Genomic DNA, 26,527 nt, shown 5'->3' with positions numbered 1-26,527 from the left:
ATATTTCAGCTCATATCGTTAAAATTTTGTTTTTTTTTCGAATCATTTATAAATCTAATCAAACTCGAGCCAAATTTTTTTCAAACCGAACACCTATCTATTCATTAGTGCCGGAATTTTTTCAAATACCGACACATTTACGGTCCTAGACATAACTACCTTAAAATTAAATGCATGCTTGTGAATTTTTTTTTTAGAATTGTGTACTTTTATCCTAACAAAAAAAGGATAAAATAATTTTATCTTTTTTAAAAATATTTATTGGATTTAATATTCTTAAGCCTAAAATGGCATATGCTTAGAGTAGTGTGTCTAACACTCTCCTCAAATTTCCTCCCTTGCCTCCTCTTCTCTTCATTAACCTTCCCTCTTTTCCCACTACACAAAACACACACACAAAACACACACACAAATGTTCTAATCAACTCAACTTCTAACCTTCAATTCTACAACCATGAACTCAACATTTTCTCCCCTAAAATCAACCCATTATTTCCCCTCCAAAATATACAATTTTAATAATAATAAAAATAATAATAACCATTTTCTTGTTTCAGCTTCACCCTTTTTATCTTCTTGTACCCTTCTTAAACCCTACTTGTCAAAATCCAAAACCCATTTGGAAAAAATTAGGGTTCATTCTCAATTTGATGCTAAAATTAATGGGGTTCTTTCTGGTGATCCTGACCCTCGTTTTCTTGATAGGGTATGCTCTCTTTTCTTGCTTTATTGCTTGCCCTTTTTGTTGTTTCCATTGTTTTTTTAAAGTTAGGGGTTGTGAGGATTCGAACCCGTGACCTGGTTCTTGATTTTTTTTGAGGTTTTAGAAGGTTAGGGTTTAGTAATGTAGTGTAAAGATGTTAACTTTTCTGATAATTTAGTGTAAAGATGTTGAATTTTTTGATAATTTAGTGTAAAGATGTTGACTTTTCTGATAATTTGGTATAAAGATGTTAAGTTTTCAAGAATTTAATGTAAAAATGCAACTTTTCTGATAGTTTTTGTAGTTTAAATTATTTTTTAAGTAGAGGGGTTGCGGTTCGGGTGAGGGTTCGAACCCATGACCTGTTTCTTGATATTTCGAGTTTGGATATTCAGGGTTTTAGTAATGTTGGGTAAAGATGTTACCTTTTTTGATAATTTGGTGTAAAAAGGTTTTTTTTTGTTTTTTTATATTTTAGTGCAAAGATGTTAACTTTTCCAAAAATTTAGTATTAAAACGTTATATTTTCTGATAATTCATGTACATATGTTAATATTTTTGATAATTTAGTATAAAGATGTTAACTCTTTTTAAGAATTTAGTGAAAATGTTATCTTTTCTGATAATTTAGTATAAAGATGTTAACTTTTTGAGATTTTAGTGTAAAATTGTTTATTTTCCCCTCGGATAACGTATATATTGGGTGTTGAATTTCACCTTTCAGTTGATCTGTTTACATATTAGTACTATTTTTGGTTTGGTTGGTTCTTTACAATGTTTAGATGTTATAGATTTTTAGCCGCTTATGACCACGTAATCTGTCTCAACTCTCACCATGGGCTTATTTGTTGTGTAAAGTTGAAGGATTGCTCGAGGAAGAGATAGTATCAGGATTATTACTTGGAGTATAAATATATAATAGGTGGGGTGTTGCCTAGAATTTTAATTGTTTAATGCTGATTGTCTTGGTTATTAGAACACGTATAGTATATGTGACAAAGTTGTGTAGCTGCATTAGCTAGTTATGTTGGAACTTGGAAATGGGTGCTGGGTATGGTTTGATTCCGTTTTAAGAAGAAAGTGGAGCTCAAATTAGTGAACGGTCAGTTGCAACTCTTTCCCTACGTGTGGCAGTGAGATAAAAAAATTGATAGTTTGATATCCTCAAGATTGATGAATGTTTAGTGATGTCTTAGTTGTTAAGATAAATATAATGCGATCTTTTTAATTTGGCTTTGGTAAACACTAATATCTTGCCAGGGTTAAGAAATTTTATTAAAAGGAGTAAGATATTTATATATGCCTCAAGTAGAGTAGCAATGGGAGGGGGAAATTGGACAAGGATCATGATACCGATCCCCGTCTCTTTACAGCAACCAACAAAACAACTGTTTCATCACTAGGCTGTAATAATTCTCTTGCTTACTAAATGGGTTAACCTGCTTGGGTGCTGAAAATATTAGTATTGGACCAGTTGCTAGGAGACATTTACTTTATAGGTATGTGTTATTATGAAATTAGTAGACATATGCCATTCAAAAAGAATCTGGGCGTGCTAACTGTGAACTAGATCATAGGTAGTAACCTAATGCTATTGTGGCTGTATCATGGCCTTGTTTTGTTCTCAGTAAATACACACAAAAGTAAATTTTCTATTCCAGAAAGCTGAATGATGATGGCTGATTCTTATTGACAACTATAATCTCTGATTAAATCCTTAGAACTAACAACATTTTGGTTCAGCAAAAAGCACTGGAAGCAGCAATGAATGACATAAACAGCTCATTTGGAAAAGGAAGTGTTACAAGATTAGGCAGTGCCGGTGGGGCTCTCGTGTAAGTGTTTGAACACTGTTAAATGAGATCTATACTTTCTGTTTATATTAAATAGTACCCGAACATGTTTCTTTCAGTATGAACGTCCATAATCTCTCTCTAAATTATTTAGATGAAAGAGAAAAAACTTACATTTTTAGTTACCTAATTAGTTGCAATGTTCTTCATATTGGTCTAATGCAGTGAAACATTTCCAAGTGGTTGTCTGACATTAGACTTTGCTTTGGGCGGTGGCCTTCCCAAGGGAAGAATTGTTGAGGTTTGAAATTTTTTAACTTATTCAATTATCCCATCCTTTACTTTAATTGCGACTTTCTCTTGTATTTTCAAAATTTTATTGGGATTTTTGGTTCTTTTGATCTAAACTCAAATAAATTATTGTACATGTTTTTTTATTGCTATGATTATTTGTTCTGTGTGCGCATTACTCACTATGTTAGATCTAATCTCTTTACATTTAATGGCTTTTCTTTCAAGATATATGGACCAGAAAGTAGTGGTAAGACCACCTTGGCACTCCATGCAATTGCTGAAGTGCAGGTATTATGTTTCTGCTTAATTTTTTTTTGTTATTTGCTAGGAAAGCTCATCTATCACTTGAACTTATAGAGAGTAGTTATCTGCTTCTATATTGATGTTAATATTTCGATTTGTTTAATGTGTAGAGATTAGGTGGCAATGCTATGCTTGTTGATGCAGAGCATGCCTTTGATCCAACATATTCAAGAGGAGTAGGAGTAGATGTAGAGAATCTGATTGTTTGTCAACCTGATAACGGGGAGATGGCTCTGGAGAGTACGACTATCTTCTTGCTTTTGTACACTGAAAATTATTGGATTTGCCTTAAATCATGAATCTTATTATTTTATGTAATGATCGATACAAATTGTGCTTATTACATTCGTCTAACTGTACCCTCCCCTGCTCTTTTATTTATCAGTTGCAGATCGTATGTGTAGATCAGGTGCTATTGATCTCATCTGTGTTGATTCTGTCTCTGCACTTACTCCTCGAGCTGAGATTGAAGTGTGTGGAGAGCTCTGTTCTTAATATATTATATAAATAATAGCAAAGTTCACAAAGGTTGACTGGTATAGTTTCTTTGTTAATGCATAGGGGGAGATAGGAATGCAGCAAATGGGTTTGCAGGCACGTCTTATGAGCCAAGCATTGCGCAAAATGTCAGGAAATGCCTCCAAAGCTGGATGCACTCTTATCTTTCTGAATCAAATAAGGCATAAGGTATGCATTTAGATAGATATCTAAAGTCCACGTAGGAGGAGGTGATCTTGTGTCTGATTTTGTATTGTTTGTTTCCTAATTGGAAATCCTGATTTGAATTCTCTGCATTAATACAATCAGATTGGTGTATATTATGGAAATCCTGAAGTTACCAGTGGAGGTATTGCTTTAAAGTTTTTTGCATCAGTTCGGCTCGAGATACGTCCAACAGGGAAGATAAAGTCTGTAAGCACATGACCAATCAGTCCATCAGTGATATATATTTCATTAAACATGATACTTGTCAATTAGCAAAAAAAAAAGATGTTTGCAAAATATACGACTCAATGTTCTTCAATTTTTCAGGTAAAAGGGGATGAAGACATTGGGGTTAAAGTTCGTGTAAGAGTTCAAAAGAGCAAGGTATAAGAACATGTTGGTCAAATATTCTTCAAAGATGCCAAGTGCCTTGAAATTTTACTCAGCTATGCCTAATAGCCATAAGATGAACTGTTTAAGCTGGACTATCTGATCTCTTATTACAGGTATCAAGGCCATACAAGCAAGCTGAGTTTGAAATTATATTTGGAGAAGGAGTCAGCAAACTGGTCTGTTGTGCTTTGCTAATGTTCGTGTTTCTTTTGTGTTGGATCACCTTCTATGTTCTAATTATAGGTGATTTGCAGGGATGCATATTGGATTGTGCTGAAATGATGGATGTTGTGCTGAAGAAGGGCTCTTGGTATAGTTATGGAGATCAAAGGTTTGTACTTTTAATCATGGTCCTCATATCCCCCCGTCCAGAAATAGAAAGAAGGAAATAAGAAAAAATTATGAACTGCATGTTTTTTTGAGAGTGGATTAGATTTTTATTATCTTTCTGATCTAGTTTTGGTTGGAGAATCTAGTGCCATCAGTTTTTGTTATCAAGTCGCTATTATGTTGTGTCCGCCGTCCGGTAATTCTGTAAGAGGCATACATAATGAAACTAGTTTCTAAGATCAGGGCAATTTTTTGGAACACATACGTAAATTGCTGCACACCATCCTTTCTTTCAATTACAATTTTTAAACTGATAATTTGCTAAATATTGCTTACAGATTGTAACTGCTGTGTGATAATATGTTTTATTCCAGCACACCTGTAATAAGTAAATGTAAAGCACATTAGTATACGTCACATAATCTGCTTGTTGAAATATGCATTTGGGACGGCAAAACTGGGAATTATTATGTGTCCAAGAGGATCAGTTAGTAATGTTTATGTTTACCTGATCAGAAGTATGTTAGGTAGGTTCTATAGAATATGTGGCAGCTGCATACATCTATTGAAACGTCAACTTTTTTGGGGTTGAGGTGGGCTTTTATTAGTAATGAGGATCTTGAGTCCCTGTTCAGATTTAGGACCTCTACTCTCTATTCTCGAACAGTCAAGTGTTGTGTAAATTTCTTGTCACATATTTTTACAATTAATTAATCAGCCGCAAATGGTATCGGTCAACTTGGTATTCAGGTATTAGTATTTAACTTTTTACATGTCATTGTTGATTGTACATAATTGCTACCATCCCTTTCATGAAAAATGCCTCCAATTTTCCATTTTACTTATGGATTGTGCTCTTCTGTTTCTTAATTTTGTTCTTTTAAGGTTGGGACAAGGAAGAGATAAATCTTTGCAGCATTTAAAAGACAACCCTGATCTTTCGGCTGAAATAGAAAAGGTAGAATCACACACACACACACACACAAGATACTTACCTGTACAGATACAGATGGACATATATCTGCATATTGAATTATGTAAAGCTTAATAATGAAGGCATTGCCATTGCCATTATAGTACAATATTGCCCTGTTCTAACTACCTATAGCTTAATAATTGCCAAATCTTCTGTCATAATAGTGGAGCCTGTAAATAAATGTAAATATCTATATCTATATCCATATACCATTAGGACCTCATTATTAAGCATGGCTTCAGTGGACTATTCTCATTATGTTCAATGGAGGTCCTCTACTCTCCGTGAAACTATTTTGTCTCCAATAATATGAAATAAAGTGACACGAACTTTATGGGAATCAGAATGTCCATTTTAGAGTAAAATCAGAGCAAATTGTCCAGTCTTAAGGTTTTCCCAAAATCTTAACGAAGCCTGTATGTTTTATAAAAAACATTTGCAAACAAATATCGAGGAAAAAGTATTAATATTTAAATAGTAGAACTTTCATATCATCTTAAAGATTTACTTGTAGTTTATTGGTGCCAGACTGCAAGTGCTCCGAAATTTGAGTGACCTTTTTATATTATTAACATTTCTGATTTGGGGTTGTCTTGGATTTAGATCTAAATACATGTCTAGTAAATCTAATTCCCATGATATTAACCATATTTTAAATGTATGATAATTGATTTGATTTGCAGATTGTTCGATCTGCAATGATGGACGGAACAGGGCAAATAAGCTCCTTTAACGTCAGGTCCTTACCTCTGCAGCTTCAAGAAGAGGACATTGCTGAAGAATTTTAGTAATACAGATTTTAAATCTCTATTGGCAAGGTTGGCAGCATATGATCATATAGTTCACTGATTGTGTGTTTTGCCAGAGTACATTCAGTGGCAAGAAATTGGAAATATACAAATTTTGTATCTTAGAGTTGCTGCTGTAAAATCGTACAGCAAGCGATGTTGTATTGTATTGTTCCTATTAGCTGATAGTGACTAAGATTAGAATTTTAAAAGGGTTAGACTTCAGAGCCATAAACGAAATGAGCAGAGTTTTAGCTATGTAAATTAATTTTGCGACAAAAAGCTGATGTATTTTGAGTGATTCATCAGTCAACTTCTTTTGTTCCTTATGTAAAACTCGCCTTGCGCGATATATTCCAATGCTGCAGTTCATTTATTACATGTCAACTATTGCAATTGCCAAACTTAACAGCAGGCAAACTATGTTTACTGATTATATACATGTATTGATCTGAGATCTCTTGTATGAATCTGGTCTATTCATTCAACAGGGTAGCAAAGCATATGAATGGTTAAACGCGAAGAGTTGAGTACAGAAGGCTGGCAGTAAGATTACAAGCAGCTGAAAGTTTCATTGAATTTTGAGGCTGCAGCTAGGCCACTTAAAATGGCACCTTCAACATTAGGACTGACACAAAAGTCCCCGCAAATTGCCAGTCTCTTCTTCCCATCCCAGAGGCATTTCTCCTCCTCTGCAATGCTTGCCGCTGGAAAAGCACTACCCCTGTGCATAATATACGGTCAGATTTGTATAGAATAGTACAACGTGTGTGTGTGTGTGCTGCACGGGGTTTATTATACGTTCTGGTACGTATGTAGGATAAAGTAGAGGCTACAGGAGCACAAGATAAAGAACTGAAGCAGCAATCAGCAAGAATCAGATACAATATGTAATCCTAAAAATTGTTCCACTGATACAGTCACTGATAACTAGAAAGATGAGCCTACTGGAGGTTGAACAAAGGAAAGAAATTTGCAAGGTAGAGTAAAATAAGCCAAAAGTGAAACATTTTAATAGCTTTTTTATGAATTATTCATAGCAGACTAGGCATAATATTTTCAACACTTTGGTTTATTTAGAATTCACTGACAGCTTCCCAGAAAAGACCAGTAACAGCATAGGGAAGACTATCTGTCTGACGTCTGTCATCTATCATAACACATAGTAACAAAATAAAAAGGTTGTACCCCGTGAACGAGGCTCCAGCATCAACAAAAAAAGTTGTACCCGCTGCACAAGACTCCTACATAGCAGGGTCCGGGAAGATTTCAATGTACATTGCTTATTATTCATAACTCAGACACAAACAGGCAACCTCATCATCTGATCATAAAAATTTTGTTCTCTCAGACACATTCATCTGTTCTTTTGTTAATCATGTCTGCACATTATTCTGCTGAATCAGACCTATCTCCATATGTAAGAAATATGTGCAATTGGGATATACATAGGTACAGCTGGTACTGAACAATAACATGCAATGACATTCTTACTTCAACCAAGTACCGATTAGCTGGATTTCTAGACTTAGTGTAGGCTTAACATACAGGTTTATTTGAATGTGCAGAAGAAAATCAACAAGATTACTTAATTGACAAGTATTACAGGAGAATTGTAATTCAGATACTAACCACCTATGAGCTCTCTTGAAGAATGGCCGAGGAATACTAAGCCCTGTATTCTGGAATTCTTGGAATAGCTCTTCAGCAATTTTATCCAAGGTTGCAGCTGGTAGCTTCTGAAGTCCTGTTTCAGCTATAACATTCTCTGCATACTCCGCGGTAGAATGCAATACCCAATTCTCACTATGCATAAAAGAACAAACTTCAACTTCTGAGGTAACTGATATACATTATTATCATATTATTCTTTACTCTGCTAAATTGACTGATAAAGGCTTACCTCTGTGTAGAACGGCCTGGCTTGCTGCTTTCATAGTATGCCCTGCTCAGAACTTTAGAATTCAAGAACGAGAATCCTTTCATCGGAATCTGAATGATTCAACTTCAGTCAGTAAAGGGGTCAAAATCTTGAACCAAATCTATTAGACCTCAAAGACAATGAACCTCTTTGAAGTGGCTCATTTTGATTTTATGGATAACTGAGGGTTAATTGTATATCATAAGGTATATGAGCGGCAACACCCTCAAATATTTCATACATTACTTTCAGAATTTAAAGAGAAAATCTTACCGAAGACAAAGGTTGTTCAAATGCTAACATAAGAGCAAAACATGGATCAACAGGAACTTCTTTAATCTTTGAAGCTAATTCTGGGACCAGATGCAGGTCTGTGCAAAATATTACTCATTAGTATGCTTTTTAAATACCACACCGTGAAAACTAGCCCTAATAATCTCGCAATCTTCGTACTGCCTACATTTGCATTTTGAACAAACAACAGCAGATAAGAAATCAGCCATACCAAGAGGAGGTGGGCGTCCTGTAACGTTTGTAAACCTCTGAGAGAAAACACTTTTATCAGATGCTACAACTCCCTTAAAGTGTCCAAGATTTTGTCCATCTAATCCATTCAAGGACCAAGAGCCCTCATCTTCCAACCACTCTAACGATCCAACGCCTACCCCAAACTTAGCTTCCACTCCTGAGGACAATACAAAAAGGCCAGGTGAGAAATCCTTAGCAGTAAAACGTCGACTGTGAGGACTACATTATCAGCAATCCAAAGCATACCTGGCTCAGAGACTAATGCTCTACAAATAGAATTCATCTTTGGGATACCGACATATTTCTTGCATGATCCATCCTAAATAGAGCTGACATTTAGAAACATTATATTCTCACATAGATCAAAAATACATGAGTAAAAAAAATTTCTGTCCAGTTTTTTTTTTTTTTTATTGTAGGTAAGCTGCAGCCGCTCCCCTTCGGACCGCAACAGCTTGACGCGGGAGACATAATCATAAATTCTACTCCCGTGGGATTCAAACATGTGACCAGGAAGATAGTTATCCTCTCTTTAACCAACTGAGTCAACCCTTACGGGCCTGTCCAGATTTTATAATAAGTAATGAAGTGTGCCTAAGCTTTTCCAATGAGCCAAATCTTTAGGATGAAGAGATACCCGAGAGTTTTGAACAAACCATTTCATATGGAAGTTAAGTGTAAGCGGAAATTCAGATAAAAGACCCCAAAAAGACGTTTTAGTTCTGCAAAATTTGTAGAACTTCTATGTGCTGATGAAGCAATAGATGGTTTAACAATCAAAACTGAAAGGACATAGAAACAATACACTGGCTGTTAACATTCCTTAAAGGATGATGAATGAGATTGAAAATGATAACTATAACAGAAAGAGGGGAAAAACCTTTTCATAGTCGGAAAATGTTCTGGAGGTAAATTCAAAAGATCCGAAACTCTCTTTCCATTCAGCAACAAGACCCCTCGCTTCCCAATCCCCAACAACGCTCCGTACATCAGCATTAGTGGCAGTGAAGTAAGGAGCACCGTGATCAAACACCAGCTCCTTCCCATCCTCAGTAGTCTCTCTGACAAAACGTGTGAAAAACCAAAATCAATTCGGAATCTGACACTAATTAGGTATGAAAGCAAGTCACATTTAACAAGTTGCATTCCTCTAGCAGACAAGTACTCTGAATTCTGATAGTGTAGTACATAGTGCAAGATCATATTGTGCATTCGAGTTTGAGAATTAAATCTGGGGAGCATTTAGCAATTTTGAAACTGGAAATTTATACACAAAAATGGATCAAGTTCTAGCTACCACAAAGAATGTTAAACAATAAATTTGCAAAATTCACAATGAATAGATTAAATGATTTATAAATTAAAACATTGAACTCTCTAAAGGATCACCGATCACACAAAGTTTCGATATCGAACATAGTAGCAAATCCAATGAAGTACTAACAAAAATGTAAAAACAGTAGAAAGCAATAGAAACGAGAGAGAGAGAGAGGGAGAGAGGGAGAGGGGGAGAGGGAGAGGGAGAGAGAGAGAGGGGGGGAGAGAGAGAGAGAGAGAGAGAGAGAGAGAGAGAGAGAGAGAGAGGAGAGGAGAGAGAGAGAGGGGGAGAGGAGAGAGCGAGCGAGAGAGAGAGAGAGAGAGAGGGAGAGGGAGAGGGAGAGGGAGAGCGAGAGCGAGAGCGAGAGGGAGGGAGAGAGAGGGAGAGAGCGAGAGAGAGAGAGAGAGAGAGCGAGAGAGAGAGCGAGAGAGCGAGAGAGAGAGAGAGAGAGAGAGAGAGAGTTCATAGGATTACAACACCTTCTGCCGGACATACGACCACCAGGGCCTCTCGCAGACTCGAAAATAGTGACCGAAACGCCATTTATCCCGGCTAAACTCGACGCGCATACAGCTCCCGAAACTCATTATAACAACAACAAGGCCAAATCAAACACACATTAATGTATTATCAAGAAATCATAATGAATATATTTGTGTAAATTTTATAAATAAATGTGCAGCTTACTTCCACTTCCAATAACTGCCACCCTATTCATGATGATCTCCGACGTAAAGACAGTAACTCTGATCCAACTGAACGATGATAAGATTGTCCGAAAGAGGAAATGATTGAGGCAGTTGAGACAGTTATTTTTAGGCCAACCTGTTACAGGACCGCATGTAATTATGTCACACTCATGTATCTTATCTTATCTCAATATGTTTGATACTTACGGGTTCGAACTCGTGACATATCGTAAAAAATGAAAATAAATATCGTTATTAAATCATTGATTCGTATAACATTTTGCTCGAAATTTTGTTACGGTTTTACCGGAACGCTAATAATTTTTGGAAATCATCTTTAATTATTTTTCTTCGAAGTACTATTAAGGCTATACTAGCGTAAAAGTACTTCGACCCTAAATTCAAATCCGATCCATTTATTATTGTCATAGTCTGTAACTTCTTATCGGATAGTATTTTGGGTCGAATATTTTTCAATCAATTCGTTCTGTATATATTCATTTTTGTATATTTTAATAAACTTGATTATTTATAAATTAACAAATTTTGGATAAGCTTCGTCCTGAAAATTTGTTTATTGGAAATATATGTTCAAAATAATACTCCATCTGTTTCATTTTATTTGTCTCTTGACTTTTTTGCACACATCTCAAGATGCATTGACCGCATAGTAAAAATTATTGTTTTTAAAATTTTCTTTTTGTAAATAAAAGTTTAAGTTATATATTTTAATTCATGAAAAAGAAAATTTTAAAAATTATTATTTTAACTATGCGGTCAAAGCACCTAGAAATAAGTGCAGAAAAGTCAAGCGACTATTAAAATGGAGCAACTGATAATTGGGCCACCAGTGAATTATTTTAAGTAAACCCAGGGCCCAATACAATCATTGGTGTTGGGGCGCATGACAGAAGATACGTGAAGATAAAGGACTTGTTCTAAACTGCTCAATAATTACTATTACCGGGTCAGCCCATACCTGAAGGCCCACATGTTTATCTTCAACAACACCATGTATTTTAGTGAACATACAAGAAGACATGACATTTTTTAGTTTTTATTTTATTTTAAGTTCTAAATAGCTAAATATTAAATCTCATAGTAAACATTTTATTTTCGGGAAACATTTCAACCATATATCAAAATTTAAAAAATTAATCTTTTTATCACTATTCGTACAATCAAGATAAATCATATTTAAATAACATATTCTGAATTAGGAGATATAATTATAAATTTCTTTTCCGTAAAATTCGTACACGTGGCCAGGATAATTATTTCGCGAAAAAATTATCCTAAGAGAATTGGAATCTAACTTTTGTGGTTGGTTAACCGATTATCACTTTTAACGGTAGAATTTGCCACAAAAAATCAAATCAAAACAAATATAATTCTCCACATATTAATTATTCATTTTATTTCATAATCATGTATGTTTTGTGGCATATGTCGTATAATTTCAAATTAAATAAAAATATATTGAAATATTAAAATTTAGTTGTCAAGTCTTAAGAATAATAGTTTTTCCAATTCGTGTGATTTAAATTCGAACATATTTTGTATCTATTTTTTATAAAAAATTATATATAACATTATTTTAAATTATGTATTCATATAATTTTAATTTATTTCATGCATTTTTATTTTGTTTCTTATAAAAACAGACATCAAATTAATCCGTTTAGTCTTTATAAGAAAAAAAACAAGCCAAACTTTATAACTTTTGTGTCAGATTTTCGTGTATATAATATAAATCGGTTTTTCTAGCATGTGTCAATGGAAACGTGTGAAAATTTATAAATTTTATTTATTTTAATTGATATATCTTTTATATATATAAGAAGTCCACCGATATTAAAAAGAAAAAATTAATTAAAATAATTAAAATTATAAATTTTGTATATATTATGTGCTCATAAAAGATTAGAATATAAAAAGAGTAAGATGTACCTAAACATAAATCTATGTTGTAGATTGATTTTGTTTCCCTGCTTAGCTAAATTCAATCCACACAAATATGGATAAATGTAATGTATATATAAATTTCTCTGTCATCAAGCATCATCACTGTCACCATTTTTCTCTCCTAAACTTTTTGAAACCTTTTGCAAGCCTTTTGTTTTCTTTTTCACGAGCAAAGCCTGAACTTAAAATATAAAACTAGGGTTCCTTCACAGTAAAGCTCAAATCTTTAACTTTCAAGAACTTAATTGAATAACTACCCTTTTGTTATTTCAATCCCCACCCAATTCTTTTCTGTTACTTCTTCTTAATCTTGCAATTTAATCTAACCCCACCCTTCAGGTTTGATCATCTCTCTCTCTCTCTCTCCCTCTCTCTCTCCCCCTCCTCCTCCTCTCTCTCTCTCTCTCTCTGTTTCTCTCTCTCTCTCCTCCCTCTCTCTCTCTCTGTTTCTCTCTCTCTCCTCCCTCTCTCTCTCTCTCTCTCTCTCTCTCCTTAATGTTTATTTGTTGAGTGGGAAATAAGATAGATAAAACATGTGAGCGACAATACATATAATGATATAATACTAAAAGGACTAATGCAGTTGGAAAAATAAAGATAAATTTGGCATTATTTGAGTCATAAAGCACAAGACTATATTTATTTTATTCAATGTGTTTCTTTTTGTGAAACGTACTTGTGAAGTATTATTTATTATTTTCACATTCTTGGGCTGTTTTCTTGATAAAAATCTCGTCTTTTTTACTGAATGTAGATGGGAATTGTGTAATTGCAGTTTCTTGATTGGGTGATGTATATTGTAATGTTGAGTGCGTGGTGTTGGAGATGGAGAATGTAATCGAATCTTGTTGATGGGTTTTGATTTTGAGTCTTGGAGATTTAGTGGTTGACATTTGGTGGATTGAAGTGATTTCAAGAATTTGGGATGATGGAGGATATCGGGTTGTTTAAGCAAGGGTGGAACTGGTTAAAATCGAAGAAACAATTTTACTCGGTTGCGGGACGGGTGGCTACTTGTTTGAGGGACAAAATTGGGATTTTTAGAGAGCGGCATTGGCCGGTGGTTTGTTGTGTGTGTGCAAGACTAGGGAGGGTCCTGCGTTTCTTGTTGATTTATTGGAAGGACTGTTTTATTAGAGGATTTTGGTCGTTTTTTGGGCTAGGTTCAGCAACTTTACTTTTTATCATGTGGAGTTGCTTTATTAGTTTGACATCCATGTCTTGCCTGGTCCAAGCAGTTCTCAGTATGGTACGCCTACTTATGCAGTCTTTTGCCTTCAAAATATTTTCAGTATATTGTTGACTGTTGGATGGATTATCTACTCCTTGTTAACTTTTAAATGGAAAGATGGGCATCTTTGTTCTTGCTTTATTATACTTTTGTTTGCTATATGGTTCTACACTATTGTTTTTTTGTAATGGTCAATCAACATTTAAACTATGATGGTTGAGCTTTGGAGAAAAAAATTCATTTGAATGATGTTGATTATTGGTATTCTCGGTGTTGTAGGTCTAGTTGATTGATGTAGAAGAGATAATAGAGTTGAATGTGATTTCAGTAACCTAGTCCTATACTGCTAAATACCAACTTCTTGATTCACTAGTACTCAGGAAAGATACTATCAAAAGGTATACTAGCATTTTTTACTGCAGTGGTCAATAACAAAGATCGGGGGGCTTTAACTTCTAACACTTGTATGCTACTATTGTGATTTCCCTTCTCTTGCACAATGACACCTTCCCTGTGCTTGTATGTTTGTGTCTGTGTGTTCAGCTTATTTTAAAAAATGGTGGTATTTTCAGAGCAAATTTTCATATATTTATGGTTTATAAATTTATAACCATTGTTAACGAACTCCTTGAAAGAATTGTTAGAGTCTTCCTCTGCGAATTCAGTCTTTATTTAAAAATTGTCGGGGGCTTCATTGACATCTACTTCGCCAAGAAGATCTTATTTGATCTGGTATATTATTTTGTCTTGGAATTCATGCCCCGTAGGAAAATGTAATTCTAGAGATCTTGTGTTGCCAGTATGTTCTAACTCTGTCTCCTTGAAAAAAAATAAAAGTAGATTGGAAAAATAATGCTTCAACCCTTCAACCATCTTAATTTTATTTTTTTCAGGGGATTGCCGGGGTTGCTGTCCAGTATTTGGGTTATACTCCCGGGCTTTCCATTGTAGGGCTTTGTGCTATTCTAGTTTTATGGATGTATGCTAACTTTTGGATCACGGGTACATTATTCATAGTTGGAGGTATGCCACATTTACCTTTCTGAATCCTGAGTTTTTTTGTTGTTTATGGTTTGTCTTATCTTTGAGAGACTACAGCGTAGAAACTGTGACAAGCTTAGACCTTTATCTAAATAGTGATTGCTAAACTGGTCTATATAGTTCATACCATCTTATATGTGTTGTAATTTTCCTTGTTACTATTATTTGTTCGCAGGTAGTTTGATATCCCTGAACCATGCTCGTTTAGTTGTCTTAATTGCTGCTATCTATGCTATCTATTCTGTAAAGGTTCGAGTGGGATGGCTTGGTGTTGTTGTATCAGTAATTCTGTCGTTTCTCTCTAATGACTTGTTGAATAATGTAATTCAATGGTGTGACAATATGCGGGGAAGCACGCGCTTTGAAGAGCAGAAAGAATCAGTGTCATTTAGTGATGACGACTTTGTGGAAGATCGTGACTATTCTGTTCCTATTGATAAAGAAGAAAAGATTCATTCTTGTAAATCTTCTAGCACTAAGTCATCACCGAGCAAGAATACTGCCGCTCCAGCTGTTGTCAAAAAGCAGAAAGAATCTTCTGCTAATCACTTAGAGAAAGAAGCTGTGAATTCTCTTGATGAGATGAAAAGAATATTGGGAAGCGTGGATCATTATGAAGCTCTGGGATTATCTCACACCTCTAAAATTGATGCTGTGTTTTTGAAAAAGGAGTATCGGAAAAAGGTAAGATTTAGTTCGAAAAACTAAAATTGCTGGAGAACCCTTTGGTTCTTCCATTTTACATGTCCTTGACTGAATGGCCTCAAGAAGTCTTCTACAGTGTCTATGTAGAGTCCTTCAAATTGCTGCAGATTGCTACAAGTTATTTCTTTACTCGAACAGCTAAATTATGGTCTATTAAATAATTGTGCTTCACCAGTACTCTATTATGGATTAATATATTTCAAGTCGCAGAGGCATTATTTATACACCATTAAGCTTGTAGACTAGTGTATTCTTTTGCCAGAAACAGTCCAAAAATTGAGAAGAATTTCTGTAATTTTATGTGTTAGGTGGATCAACTGATGTTGTTGCTCAGGACATTGATGAATTGACTTGAATATCTTATAGTTTTTAGGTTTGAAAAGCAAGACTATGTTAAAGTTATGAAAAGAACTAAAAAAATAAAAAACTAGATATTGAAGATAATGCTGATGAAGAAATGTATCTAAAGTGAGATTCTCTATGATACTAGATATTTGATTCACATGCTGGACACTAGTACTTTTGCACTCTAAATGATGACTGCGTAAATTTCTGTTATCAATTTATTCCTTTGTTTCATATTGTTAGTTCTTTTATTTATTTTACCAAGTTGGTTAGTTATGAATAATAATATTTTTCTGTGGAAGTCACTTCTGTTTTACAATTTCTATATTGTGGTAACTGCAGTTCGGAAAGTTAATTGTTAAGATTTTTGTAAAATATTTAAAAAACCAAAAGCAGCCGCTAATAATCCTTAACGATTGTGCAGCAATCTGCAAAATACTACTATACATACTTAGGATGGATGGATTATATATTTGGTGGTGTACTTACTTTGGAATTTATTTTTGGTCAGGCTATGCTTGTGCACCCTGATAAAAACATGGGGAGCCCACTGGCAAGTGATTCATTTAAAAAACTTCAGTGCGCATTTGAGGTAAATGTCCACTTCCTTGCATCCTACTTATCATTTTTGCAAAGAAGCCTTGATTCTACTCCATGTGTTCTGTGATTGTTATTTTACCGTTGGTTAACTACTTGAGTTTGTAACTTTTGCTGTGTATATATTTAGGTTCTTTCTGATACTATGAAGAAGCGAGATTACGATGAACAACTTAGAAAAGAAAAATATAAGAGTGTTGCACAGAAATCTTCTGGTACTTCTAGTCAGGTATATGTGCTATTTGAAGTCGTTGAAGTTGTAACTAAAGATCTTACATATGGAATAACAATATAGGGGGGTCTCTGACGATACTTCATCATCTAAAATGCATATATTGTAAAGTAAATCAAATAGGATCATGAAGGGATAAGCTCTCAGTCACGTAAACTCTTTTAGAAGATGTATTTAGAAGGCTGTCTGTCTAACAGTATATTTCAAATGAGCAGGGTGGACCAGATTACTGTTCCGAAGAGTCTAGACGTATACAGTGCACAAAATGTGGCAATTCTCACATTTGGGTTTGCACCAATAAGACGAAGACAAATGCAAGATGGTGTCAGGTTTGATTCTTTTGGAATTTGCCTTAGCCTGTTCCTTTCACTTGTTTTTAGAATCTGTTTGATAATAAAATACATGTATTTTGGATTTAGGATTGTTGTCAACATCATCAAGCAAAGGATGGAGATGGATGGGTTGAATATAGAGGTTCTCTGGTGTTTGATGGACCTCAAAAGGTACACAGCTCTGATGCATTCTGCAACAATTTAAGCTACCTTTGTATTGTGTGTCTATTAAATATGCTCAGTGCATCTTAAAGACGTAAACAGAAAAATGGCTGTACTTAAAGATTCCCAGGATTTCTTTGGGAAAAACAAAGATGAGTTCCACATGATCCAATAAATAATAGTTATCATTTAGCACCACGTATTTGCTTATAACATTTGAAATGGTGCTGCCCCATCCTTTCTTTTATTTCTTTATATATATTATGTTTTGTTTGCTTAGCTAAGAGCTGTGTTTGAGATTATATTGGTTATTTTGAAGTCTTTATTAATGTGCATTACTGACCTTTATTTTTTTTATTTTTCCTTTAATATTAGGTGGAGATTCCACGTGCATTTGTCTGTGCCGAAAGCAAGATATTTGATGTATCAGAATGGGCTATTTGTCAGGTTAGTGATATATGAAGATTTGAGATTGTAAACATACTTGATTCAAGCTGTAATTATATCAACAATTATCAGTAGAAGGCGGAGATTCATTTTCAGTCTTCTCTTTCCAATATGTCTGCCAAGTTCAAGTGGACTAGTATAAGACTATGAACAAAATTTCTGTGCAGGGAATGTCATGTAGGCCAAATACCCATCGTCCAAGTTTTCACGTAAACATGGTTGGATTGGAGAAATCAACACAGAGATCCAACTCAGGCAGGTATCCTTGGGATTTGGATGCTAAAATGACGGATGAAGATGAAGAATTTGATATTTGGCTTCAACAAGCACTAGCCTCTGGTCTCTTTTGCGAGACATCAAAACGGCGAAAAAGCTGGAGTCCCTTCAAGTTACCCCAGAAGAAAGGAAAGAAACCTTGGAAAAGATCGCCTTGAATGACCGTCTCCCTTTGCCTGGATCATCTCATATGGAAAGAACTTGATAGAGACTAGATTTGACTCAACCAAACGCCATATATAAAAATTACTCAGTAACCGCAATTCATCAACCAGGTTGTCTGAAGAGCTCATTGGGGCCTGATGAAGATGTTCAATATAACCTCGGACTTACATAAGTATTTGTGTTTCAGGTTTTAAGGCCTCCAGCACTGCGATTTTTCTCAGGCAAGTTAACCTTGATGTACAGAACTGTACTGATACTAATTGCAGTTGTAATTTCTAAGTAGCAGGAATGTGTTTGGTATGCAAGTTTAATAATAGAAAGAAAAAGATAATTAGTTAGATCTTATTTATTTTGTAGTTCAGTTAGTTGGGCACATTTTTATTTTTATATTTTTTAGTTGCGCACTCATTGTTCATAATCATGCTCCATTGTTTCTGTGTTTCTCGGTTACTAAACTCTTCAAAAATCTTTGACAAGGTTTGAACTCTAGTCATCCCGTAGTTATGTAATGTTACTAGTAGATTAGATTAAGTGTCCGTTTGGGAAATTTTAAAATAAGTAATTTACGATTTAAAAAGAATAAGTGAACTATAAGTTAAAAGTAGAAAAAAAAAATTTAAGTTAAATAAGTGTTTCAATAATTTTATTTATAAGTAATTTTTTTTCTTAAATGAATTAAATACATAATTATTTAATATAATTATCTTAATTCTTGAATTATAAGTTTGCTAAACTATGAATCATTGTACTACAGAGCTCTGATCATTTACCGATCTGGGTCTGATAGATCCTAGTCTCATCGACCCGAAAATATGTGATTAATCAATTTTGTCAAATCAAATTGTAATTTAAGTTCTAACTTGGATTAATTTATTTTAGAAAAACTACCAAAATTATTATTTTTTTCTAATTTTGTTTGCGATTTTACCATCTTTTAAAAGTAATTGTAAAAATAGTCCAATATACAATTTTTTTATGTTTTCTGAAAAAGTAGTGAAATACTTTTTGGTTGCATTTGAGATTACGGTGTCTTGCAACATGTTGTAAAATAATATTTTTGTAAAAACAAATTGAAAAAATTATATTGTTACAAATTAAAACTTAAAAAAATTGTATTTTGCAAAAAATACTTCAAAAAACGTATTTTTGAAAAAAAAACTCTTTATTTTATTCATATTACTATTTTAAATTTTTAATATGATAGAAATTTATAAGATAAGTGTTATTTGATAATCAGGCAGGAAATCCTTTTAACAAATTAAAAATGTTTAAAACAAGAAAATATAAAAAATAAACAAAAAACATGTTTCTATTATAAATCGATTTTCCATCCTTACATGTATACTCCTCCTATCCCATTTGTAATGACCCGCACTTCCTGACCATTAATTCTAAACCAAAACTAATACAAAACAAATTATTAAACCGAAATTCTATTACAGAGGTGTCTATTACAAACGTGCAGCTAAAACCGGAAGTCCAAAGGTCATTTTAGTCCAGTCTTAAGTCCTCGAACTCCAATGCTATCCAACTTGAAACTTAGAAGAAACTTGAAATTGTAAGAATGAAATATACAACCCAGCAAGAAACCAATCGATCCAACTAATAGGCCAAGTAACATGAACACATATAACAAAATACGATAATCTATACGATACGATGTACAATATACGAAACAAACACTTTCGATACACATTCTTATTCTTATTCGATACACATAGCACATAAACAACAATAATTCAAAATCCATAACCCATGCCACGACCACTGCAAACCCGGTGATAACGGTCCTAAATTTTCATAAAACTGTCACTACAATCCGGTGACTGCAGTCCTAAATTCTTATTCGATATTTTCACAAACCATGGCACAAATCAGAGATCTCAAATTATCGTCTAGACATCACATATATACAACAATACGTATATTTGTAACACATAATACATTCAAAAATATCAATACTTAACCCATATTTTGATAATCAAATATAAACGTATAACATATAATTTTGAAAACACTAGTAAGATCGATCGAAAACTTACCTCAAAATCTGACCAGATCTGAATATAGCCTTTTTGACCTACTAAACGACGTTATATTAGAAAACACGAAACACGAAAGTTGAAGATAACGAAAAGACCTCTCCGAAAAGTCCAGAATCACTGAATTCCGACTCACGATGAATTTACTACGAATTTTACAAGATTGCTGATTTATGTGAATAAAACCCTACGAATTTTATTGATTAAGGCGAGGAAGACGAATATGGTGTATTTATAACGAGACAAAACCCTATATCTTAACTTACAAGTTATCCATATTAGAATCTGATCCAAATTTTAAGCCCATTATTCTAATTCAATTTTAAATCCTAATCTTAATCAAATTTTAATACTTTTTCTATTATTTTATTATTAATCGAATTCTAAAAATTACGGGATATTACTTCATTGAATTATCTACATCACTTTTTGGCACATTTTTCAATGCTCATTTAAAGTATAACTCCAATATATTTTTTAAATTTTTTTTTTCTGTATAAGAGTTTTATATTTAAACTTTTATTCAAAAAAAATTAAAAAAATATTACGAAATTATATTTTATAGAGATCTCGAAATACGTACAAATAATAACCGTAGTGAAATCAACGGGACCGAGAGTGGTGTTCCCGGAACAGAGGCAGAGGCATACCAGTAGTTTCTTCAAGAACCCTTCAACAACCGTGTCTTCACTGAGGTGCGGCAACTCAGCTAATTATCTTGTTAAACGACAATATAGTTAAACCTTCTTCTTTTCTCGTTTATTTATTGATGTTACTTATTGTTCATATTATCTTGCTTTCGTAATTGTTTGGTTGCATGATTGTTGCCTGTTCTTGAATTGTTATTATAAACTTGGTTAATAATTTTATTAAAACGATAATATAGTTAAATCTTCTTCTTTTCTCGTTCATTTATTGCTATTATTTATTGTTTATATTATCTTGTTTTCGTGATTGTTTCGTTGCATATTCTTGAATGGTTATTATAAACTCGGCTAATAATTTTATTAAAAAGGTAATATTGTTAAACCTTCTTTTTTTCTCTTTTACTTATTACTAGTATTCATATTATCTTATTTTCGTGATTGTTTCGTTATATGATTATTGCCTTTTATCGAATTGTTATTATAAACTCAGCTGATGATCTTATTATAGTTAAACCTTCTTCTTCTTTTTTCTTGTTTATTTATTGTTATTACATATTTTTCATATTATCTTATTCTCGTGATTGTTTTATTTGATTCTTTTTTTTCTCGTTTATTTATTGCTATTACATATTTTTTATATTATCTTATTTTCGTAATTATTTTGATATGCATTATATAATTATTGTCCGTTCTTAAATTATATTATATTTAATATATAATTGGAGTAAGGGGTTTTGATGATATGTTTTGGTCGTTAGTGGCTAAAGTGAGGTGTATATAAAATATTTATTTATTTCATTTATTATATTACTATTATAACCTATATATGAAAAGGTACAAATATAATATGTAAAATTCAATGGTGGTCATGACTAACAATGTCATTTCACGTGTTAAAATCATATAAAACTCCCTCATTCCTTGAAAAAGTAATTTTCACAATTAACATGAAAACGGAAAAATATAACATGTTTATACATAAAATATAATAACCATAACATAACAACTACAAAACAAATATAAAAAACTTGAAAATATATTATATATTACTTGAAATGTTTAAAAATGTATCTATATAATATAATTTAAAAAGATATAAATAAGAGAAAATATTAATAATAAATATGTAATGTAAATTTTACTACACTATTTTTTGGTAAATAATAATCACCACATGTTATCAAAAAAAACTTTTAGGGTGATTTTAAATATTTAGTTATAAATTTCACTTACATATATATTTTCAATGTTTATGTTATAAATTTTAAAAATAAAATTAACAAATATAATATAAAATTATACAAAATGTAGAAATTTAGATTTATTAAAATTAATAATTTGCAAAAATATACTTGTAAATAAGTTAACAAATATAAAAAGACTTGAAAATACATTATATATAACTTCACATGTTGAAAATACTCACATGAGCAATGTTGAAAATTTTCCGGCGACGTAGTAAGTTAACCTCCGCCGGAAAACTCCCATTTGTATCTATCAAAATCTCTTCTTTTTCATCACATTCAGCCCCATCTTCATCAATAGATACACACCCATCGAGTCTCACTAAAGCTATACTCAATTGCAAAAGCACGAGACGAGCCCTTGAGCTTTTTCACTCAGCCCCCAAACACATTGGTTATAAGAACTCTCTTGAGCTTCATTCTGCTGCAATTCATGTGTTAAACCGTGCTAAAATGTACTTGCAGGCAAGGTGTTTGATGAAATGCCTCTTAGAACTGGTTCTCAAGACTCGGGGATCGAAACGGGCTTGTTCGGCTGTTTTTGAGGTCATTAGTGAGGTGAAATGTGAGAAATGGGATTTTAATGTGTTTGGGGTGATGATAATTGCGTTGTCGGAGATGGGTTTGGTGGATGAGGCTAGGTGGGTTTTTGAGAAATTAGGGAAATTGCCTTCGGTGCAAGCGTGTAATGCGCTTTTGGATGGGTGTATGAAGATGGGCTGGTCTGATTTGATGTGGGAACTTTATTATTGTATGTTGGAACGTGGGCTGATGCCTAGTGTTGTTACTTATGGTGTATTGATTGATGCTTGTTGTCGTCAAGGTGATATTGAGAAAGCATATAGGTTTTTTGATGAGATTTTTGAGAAGATGATGAAGCCGAGTGTTGTGATTTATACTACTCTTATATGTGGGTTATGTGGGGATGGTAAAATTTTAGAGGCTGCGAGATTGTTTATGACAATGCAGGAAGGTGGCGTGGTTCCTAATTTACATACGTACAATGCTTTGATGGATGGGTATTTTAAATTAGCAAACGTTTATGCAGCTCTTGGAGTGTATCAAGAAATGTTGAGAAAAGATGTGGTGCCAAATATTGTTTCGTTTTGTATAATTATTGATGGGCTCAGCAAAGAAGGTAAATCTGCAGCTGCACATAGTTATCTTGTGTGCATGATCAAGTTTGGTGCTATTCCTAATTTGATTCTTTATAATTGTTTGATTGGAAGCTACTGCAGGGAAGGCAATTTGACTGCAGCCGTAAAGATATTTTCAGAAATGGAAACTTTTGGTTATGCACCAGATGCATTTACTTTTAGTACCCTTATTAAGGGTTATTGTTGTATAGGTAGGTTAGAGGAGGCACATCGCTTATTTCATGAGATGAATAAGTATGGAATCACTCCTAATTCTGTAACCTACAACAGTTTGATAGATGGTTACTGTAAAAAAGGTAATATGGATGAGGCTTCTAAGTTGTCTTCAGATATGATGAAAAAGGGTATTAAGCCCAATGTGATCACCTTTTCGACTTTAATAGATGGTTACTGTAAGATAGGGAACATGGAAGCTGCTATGGGGTTATACACAGAGATTATAATCAAAGGTCTTGAACCAGATGTGGTTACTTATTCATCTTTGATTGATGGACACTTCAAAGATGCTAACACCAAAGAAGCCCTTCATTTGTATACTGAGATGACAGAAGCACGTGTGATGCCTAATGCATTTACGTTAAGTTGCATGATTGATGGGCTCTGCAAAAATGGAATGATTACTGAAGCAATAAAATGTTTCGTAAATAAATCCATATATCAGAAGGACAATGTGAGCTGTTTAGCAAATGTTGTAACTTATACGGCTTTAATTCAAGGTCTATGCAGGGACGGGCAGATCTCTGAAGCCAGTAAGCTTTTCTCAGACATGCGTTTCCTTGATTTGAGACCGGATGTACTCAGTTATTATACCATTACAAAGGGGCATTTACAAGTTAAAGATATACTTAATGTCATGGTGTTGCAGGCGGATATGCTAAAGTCAGGTATCATATCAGATGTTCTCGTATGTGGTATGTTGACTAATATCCATCAAGGTATTGGAGATCGAACCTCAGCTCTCAGGTGTTCATGTCACAATCCTTAGTTGATTATGGATTTGAAGTTTTACGATTAGAGGGGATACTCACTCTGTTTAGCGGCAATTCATACTTGTAAAAATTGAGAAGTGCACATTGATTTGCTTGTGTACCCGGAAGCACTTAAAGGGACAACATTGTTCCCCGGGTTTGCTATAATCCAGTTGTATGTGTTGGTGTTGGTTGCATAAGGAGGAAATATGTTCTGCCAATGCTAATTACTTAGACTGTGCGATTGGCTTGTTGAACCAGTGTATGGGAAGCTAAGAACCAAGAACCGAAACCGTGTTCATCGACCCTTTGGTTGTGTATGAGCGGAATAGTCTTGAAGGTTTTCAAGAAGTTAAACTACTGATACTTGGTGCAGCAGGGGTAAAGCTTATAACTGAAAATTATAAAACCAATTGTTGATATTGAATTTAGTGTGTAAAGAGGCAGAGTTATGTGCCCATTGTCATTCTTAAAGAGGCAGACTTCAACTTTTCGAAACATACTCCAAGTTCCCTGGATTAGTTACGTGCATACCAAGTTTCCAGCATAATGCAGCATAAATTGGCTCCAATCTACCGAGGAATTTATGTATATTGGACACACCCGAGGAATTCGCTTGTTCAAATCTATCGTGTAGATTTGATGTGTGCCATAACAAGATTTGTGTGACATAATTGCTAGATACAAAGTTTAATAAATTCTACTCCTGACAGAAATTGACTTTATTTTTTAATAATGTATTTCAATCATATTTTTGTGATGAGAATTAAGTTCGAGATTAGCTCTTATAACTTTTCTAAAACAATATAATACAAGGGAAATTATCCACAACCAACTTGGTTGGGATACACGAGCCGCAATATTACATTGCGGGCGGCCGCAATTGCGGCACTATTGCGGCGGCAGGTGAGTGCACCCGCAATAAAACAATGCGGCTGCTGTATCCTATCCAACGGTGGCTGGGGATCAGTTCTCATAATACAAAGATGACACGATATACATGATATACGTGGGTTATGTATATATGTGTTAAGTAAATTGAATAATTAGAGATATATGTAATTCGAGAAAAAAATAATTTTTTGATTGAGTTTGCATATATAATTGCCAAAAATAAGATAATTTAATTTTATATTTTCAAAAAAGTTGCAATCTAAGCACGGTATAATTTAAGTTGTTAACAATTTATCCTCTCGTCTCAAATTCAGGGTCCCATTTTTGCTTAGTTCGAATATTTCTTTTATAAATTATAAGTCATATTTGTCAAAAAAAATTGTAATCACTGGAGTAATCTCGTAAAAGTTCATTCTCTTTTTTCTCTTTTGCAATAATAATATACAACTAAATGATCTTGTCAATAATAATTATGAATTATGATATATTTTTTACTGTTTTTGAATTTAATTGTAAGTTAATTTTTCATCAATTTTGGCAATGTTTCAGGAAGAAACATCACAACAGAAATTGATAGTTGCGGGTATGTTGTGAATCAGAGCGATATACAGAATCAAAGCACGTTGTTTCGTTTGATGATGAAGAGATATTGTGACACTCTAAATGTTTCAGATGAGAAGAAAATAGTTGATGTTCACCATATTTCTGTGAGGAGTTAAGTAATCGAATGCCTAATGTAGATCTAACGCGTACTTGTATCTCCCTCACTTTCTTTACGGGATGTGGTCAGTGGTCTGCTCACTCCCTTTACGGGGACGTGGAGGGTTCGAATCTTGACAAAGATAAGGTCGGTTTGTGTCTGTGTTTATCAAATCTAATGTAGACCAATATCTTTTGATGTAGTTGTATCTCCCTCACTTCCTTTACAAGATGTGATCAGTGGTCTGGTCACTCCCGTATAAGGATGTGGAGGGTTCCAAATTTGTCAAAAACAAGACCGGTGTGTGTGTTCACCAAGTTTCTCTGAAGATAAGTAATCGAATGCCTAATGTAGACCAACAGTTTTTGGTATACTTGTATCTCTCTCACTTATTTTACGAAACGTGGAGGGTTTCAATCTTTGCTAAGTTTTTTATTTGCTAAACTATGAACCGTTGTACGACAGAGCTCATCGACCCGAAAAGATGTGATTAATCAATTTTGTCAAATCAAATTATGATTTTAAGTTCTAATTTGGATTAATTTATTTTAGAGATGTCAAACAAATTACTTTTTTAAGTGTATAGCGATTTTACCATCTTTTGAAATAATTACAAAATTTCGGGTTGTGACAAAA

General features: G+C 33.7%; 4 protein-coding genes across 5 annotated transcripts; 3 read left to right on the top strand and 1 right to left on the bottom strand.

Moving 5' to 3' along the window:
* Positions 1–318: 318 nt before the first annotated feature.
* Positions 319–6,666, top strand: LOC141689774 (DNA repair protein recA homolog 1, chloroplastic). Its single transcript, XM_074494163.1, has 13 exons — positions 319–706; positions 2,447–2,538; positions 2,722–2,797; positions 3,016–3,078; positions 3,204–3,333; positions 3,479–3,564; positions 3,655–3,780; positions 3,901–4,005; positions 4,126–4,182; positions 4,305–4,367; positions 4,446–4,522; positions 5,407–5,479; positions 6,181–6,666. The coding sequence occupies exons 1-13, from the start codon at positions 455–457 to the stop codon at positions 6,283–6,285; spliced, it is 1,305 nt and encodes a 434-aa protein (XP_074350264.1). The 5' UTR covers positions 319–454; the 3' UTR covers positions 6,286–6,666.
* LOC141689776 (uncharacterized) lies at positions 6,600–10,899 on the bottom strand. Its single transcript, XM_074494164.1, has 9 exons — positions 10,740–10,899; positions 10,532–10,634; positions 9,615–9,795; positions 8,981–9,053; positions 8,712–8,891; positions 8,480–8,577; positions 8,189–8,277; positions 7,918–8,091; positions 6,600–7,009 (listed from the first exon to the last, which is right to left on the bottom strand). Exons 1-9 carry the CDS (start codon positions 10,768–10,770, stop codon positions 6,838–6,840), a joined length of 1,101 nt encoding a protein of 366 aa, XP_074350265.1. The 5' UTR covers positions 10,771–10,899; the 3' UTR covers positions 6,600–6,837.
* Positions 10,900–12,761: 1,862 nt separating this feature from the next.
* LOC141692544 (uncharacterized) lies at positions 12,762–18,640 on the top strand. 2 transcript variants are annotated; one of them, XM_074497418.1, is made up of 10 exons: positions 12,762–13,045; positions 13,482–13,955; positions 14,831–14,960; positions 15,154–15,662; positions 16,540–16,620; positions 16,756–16,854; positions 17,073–17,186; positions 17,277–17,360; positions 17,727–17,798; positions 17,966–18,640. In XM_074497418.1, the coding sequence occupies exons 2-10, from the start codon at positions 13,632–13,634 to the stop codon at positions 18,230–18,232; spliced, it is 1,680 nt and encodes a 559-aa protein (XP_074353519.1). In that variant the 5' UTR covers positions 12,762–13,045; positions 13,482–13,631; the 3' UTR covers positions 18,233–18,640. The 2 variants fall into 2 exon arrangements, with proteins under 2 accessions (XP_074353519.1, XP_074353518.1); XM_074497417.1 differs by having other exon boundaries at positions 13,461–13,955.
* A 3,705-nt stretch (positions 18,641–22,345) lies between these two features.
* On the top strand, positions 22,346–25,061 carry LOC141693669 (uncharacterized). Its single transcript, XM_074498818.1, has one exon. It carries the CDS (start codon positions 22,362–22,364, stop codon positions 24,312–24,314), a length of 1,953 nt encoding a protein of 650 aa, XP_074354919.1. The 5' UTR covers positions 22,346–22,361; the 3' UTR covers positions 24,315–25,061.
* Positions 25,062–26,527: the final 1,466 nt, after the last annotated feature.

Source organism: Apium graveolens, chromosome 10 (genome assembly GCF_009905375.1).
Source record: "Apium graveolens cultivar Ventura chromosome 10, ASM990537v1, whole genome shotgun sequence".
Classification (NCBI taxonomy): Eukaryota; Viridiplantae; Streptophyta; class Magnoliopsida; order Apiales; family Apiaceae; genus Apium; species Apium graveolens.
Note: the sequence above shows the minus strand (reverse complement) of the source record. Positions and strands in the feature narration are given on the sequence as shown.

Excerpts from the sequence above, each read along its gene's own strand:
- LOC141693669 (XM_074498818.1), top strand. The coding sequence starts at position 22,362 with ATGTTGAAAATTTTCCGGCGACGTAGTAAGTTAACCTCCGCCGGAAAA.
- LOC141692544 (XM_074497418.1), top strand. The coding sequence starts at position 13,632 with ATGATGGAGGATATCGGGTTGTTTAAGCAAGGGTGGAACTGGTTAAAA. Across the intron at positions 16,621-16,755 it reads AACTTCAGTGCGCATTTGAG|GTTCTTTCTGATACTATGAA; the intron begins GTAAATGTCCAC and ends GTATATATTTAG. Across the intron at positions 17,361-17,726 it reads TGTTTGATGGACCTCAAAAG|GTGGAGATTCCACGTGCATT; the intron begins GTACACAGCTCT and ends CTTTAATATTAG.
- LOC141689774 (XM_074494163.1), top strand. The coding sequence starts at position 455 with ATGAACTCAACATTTTCTCCCCTAAAATCAACCCATTATTTCCCCTCC. Across the intron at positions 2,539-2,721 it reads AGTGCCGGTGGGGCTCTCGT|TGAAACATTTCCAAGTGGTT; the intron begins GTAAGTGTTTGA and ends GGTCTAATGCAG. Across the intron at positions 2,798-3,015 it reads CCAAGGGAAGAATTGTTGAG|ATATATGGACCAGAAAGTAG; the intron begins GTTTGAAATTTT and ends TTTTCTTTCAAG.
- LOC141689776 (XM_074494164.1), bottom strand. The coding sequence starts at position 10,770 with ATGAATAGGGTGGCAGTTATTGGAAGTGGAA. Across the intron at positions 8,892-8,980 it reads AGCATTAGTCTCTGAGCCAG|GAGTGGAAGCTAAGTTTGGG; the intron begins GTATGCTTTGGA and ends TATTGTCCTCAG. Across the intron at positions 8,578-8,711 it reads AGGACGCCCACCTCCTCTTG|ACCTGCATCTGGTCCCAGAA; the intron begins GTATGGCTGATT and ends TATTTTGCACAG.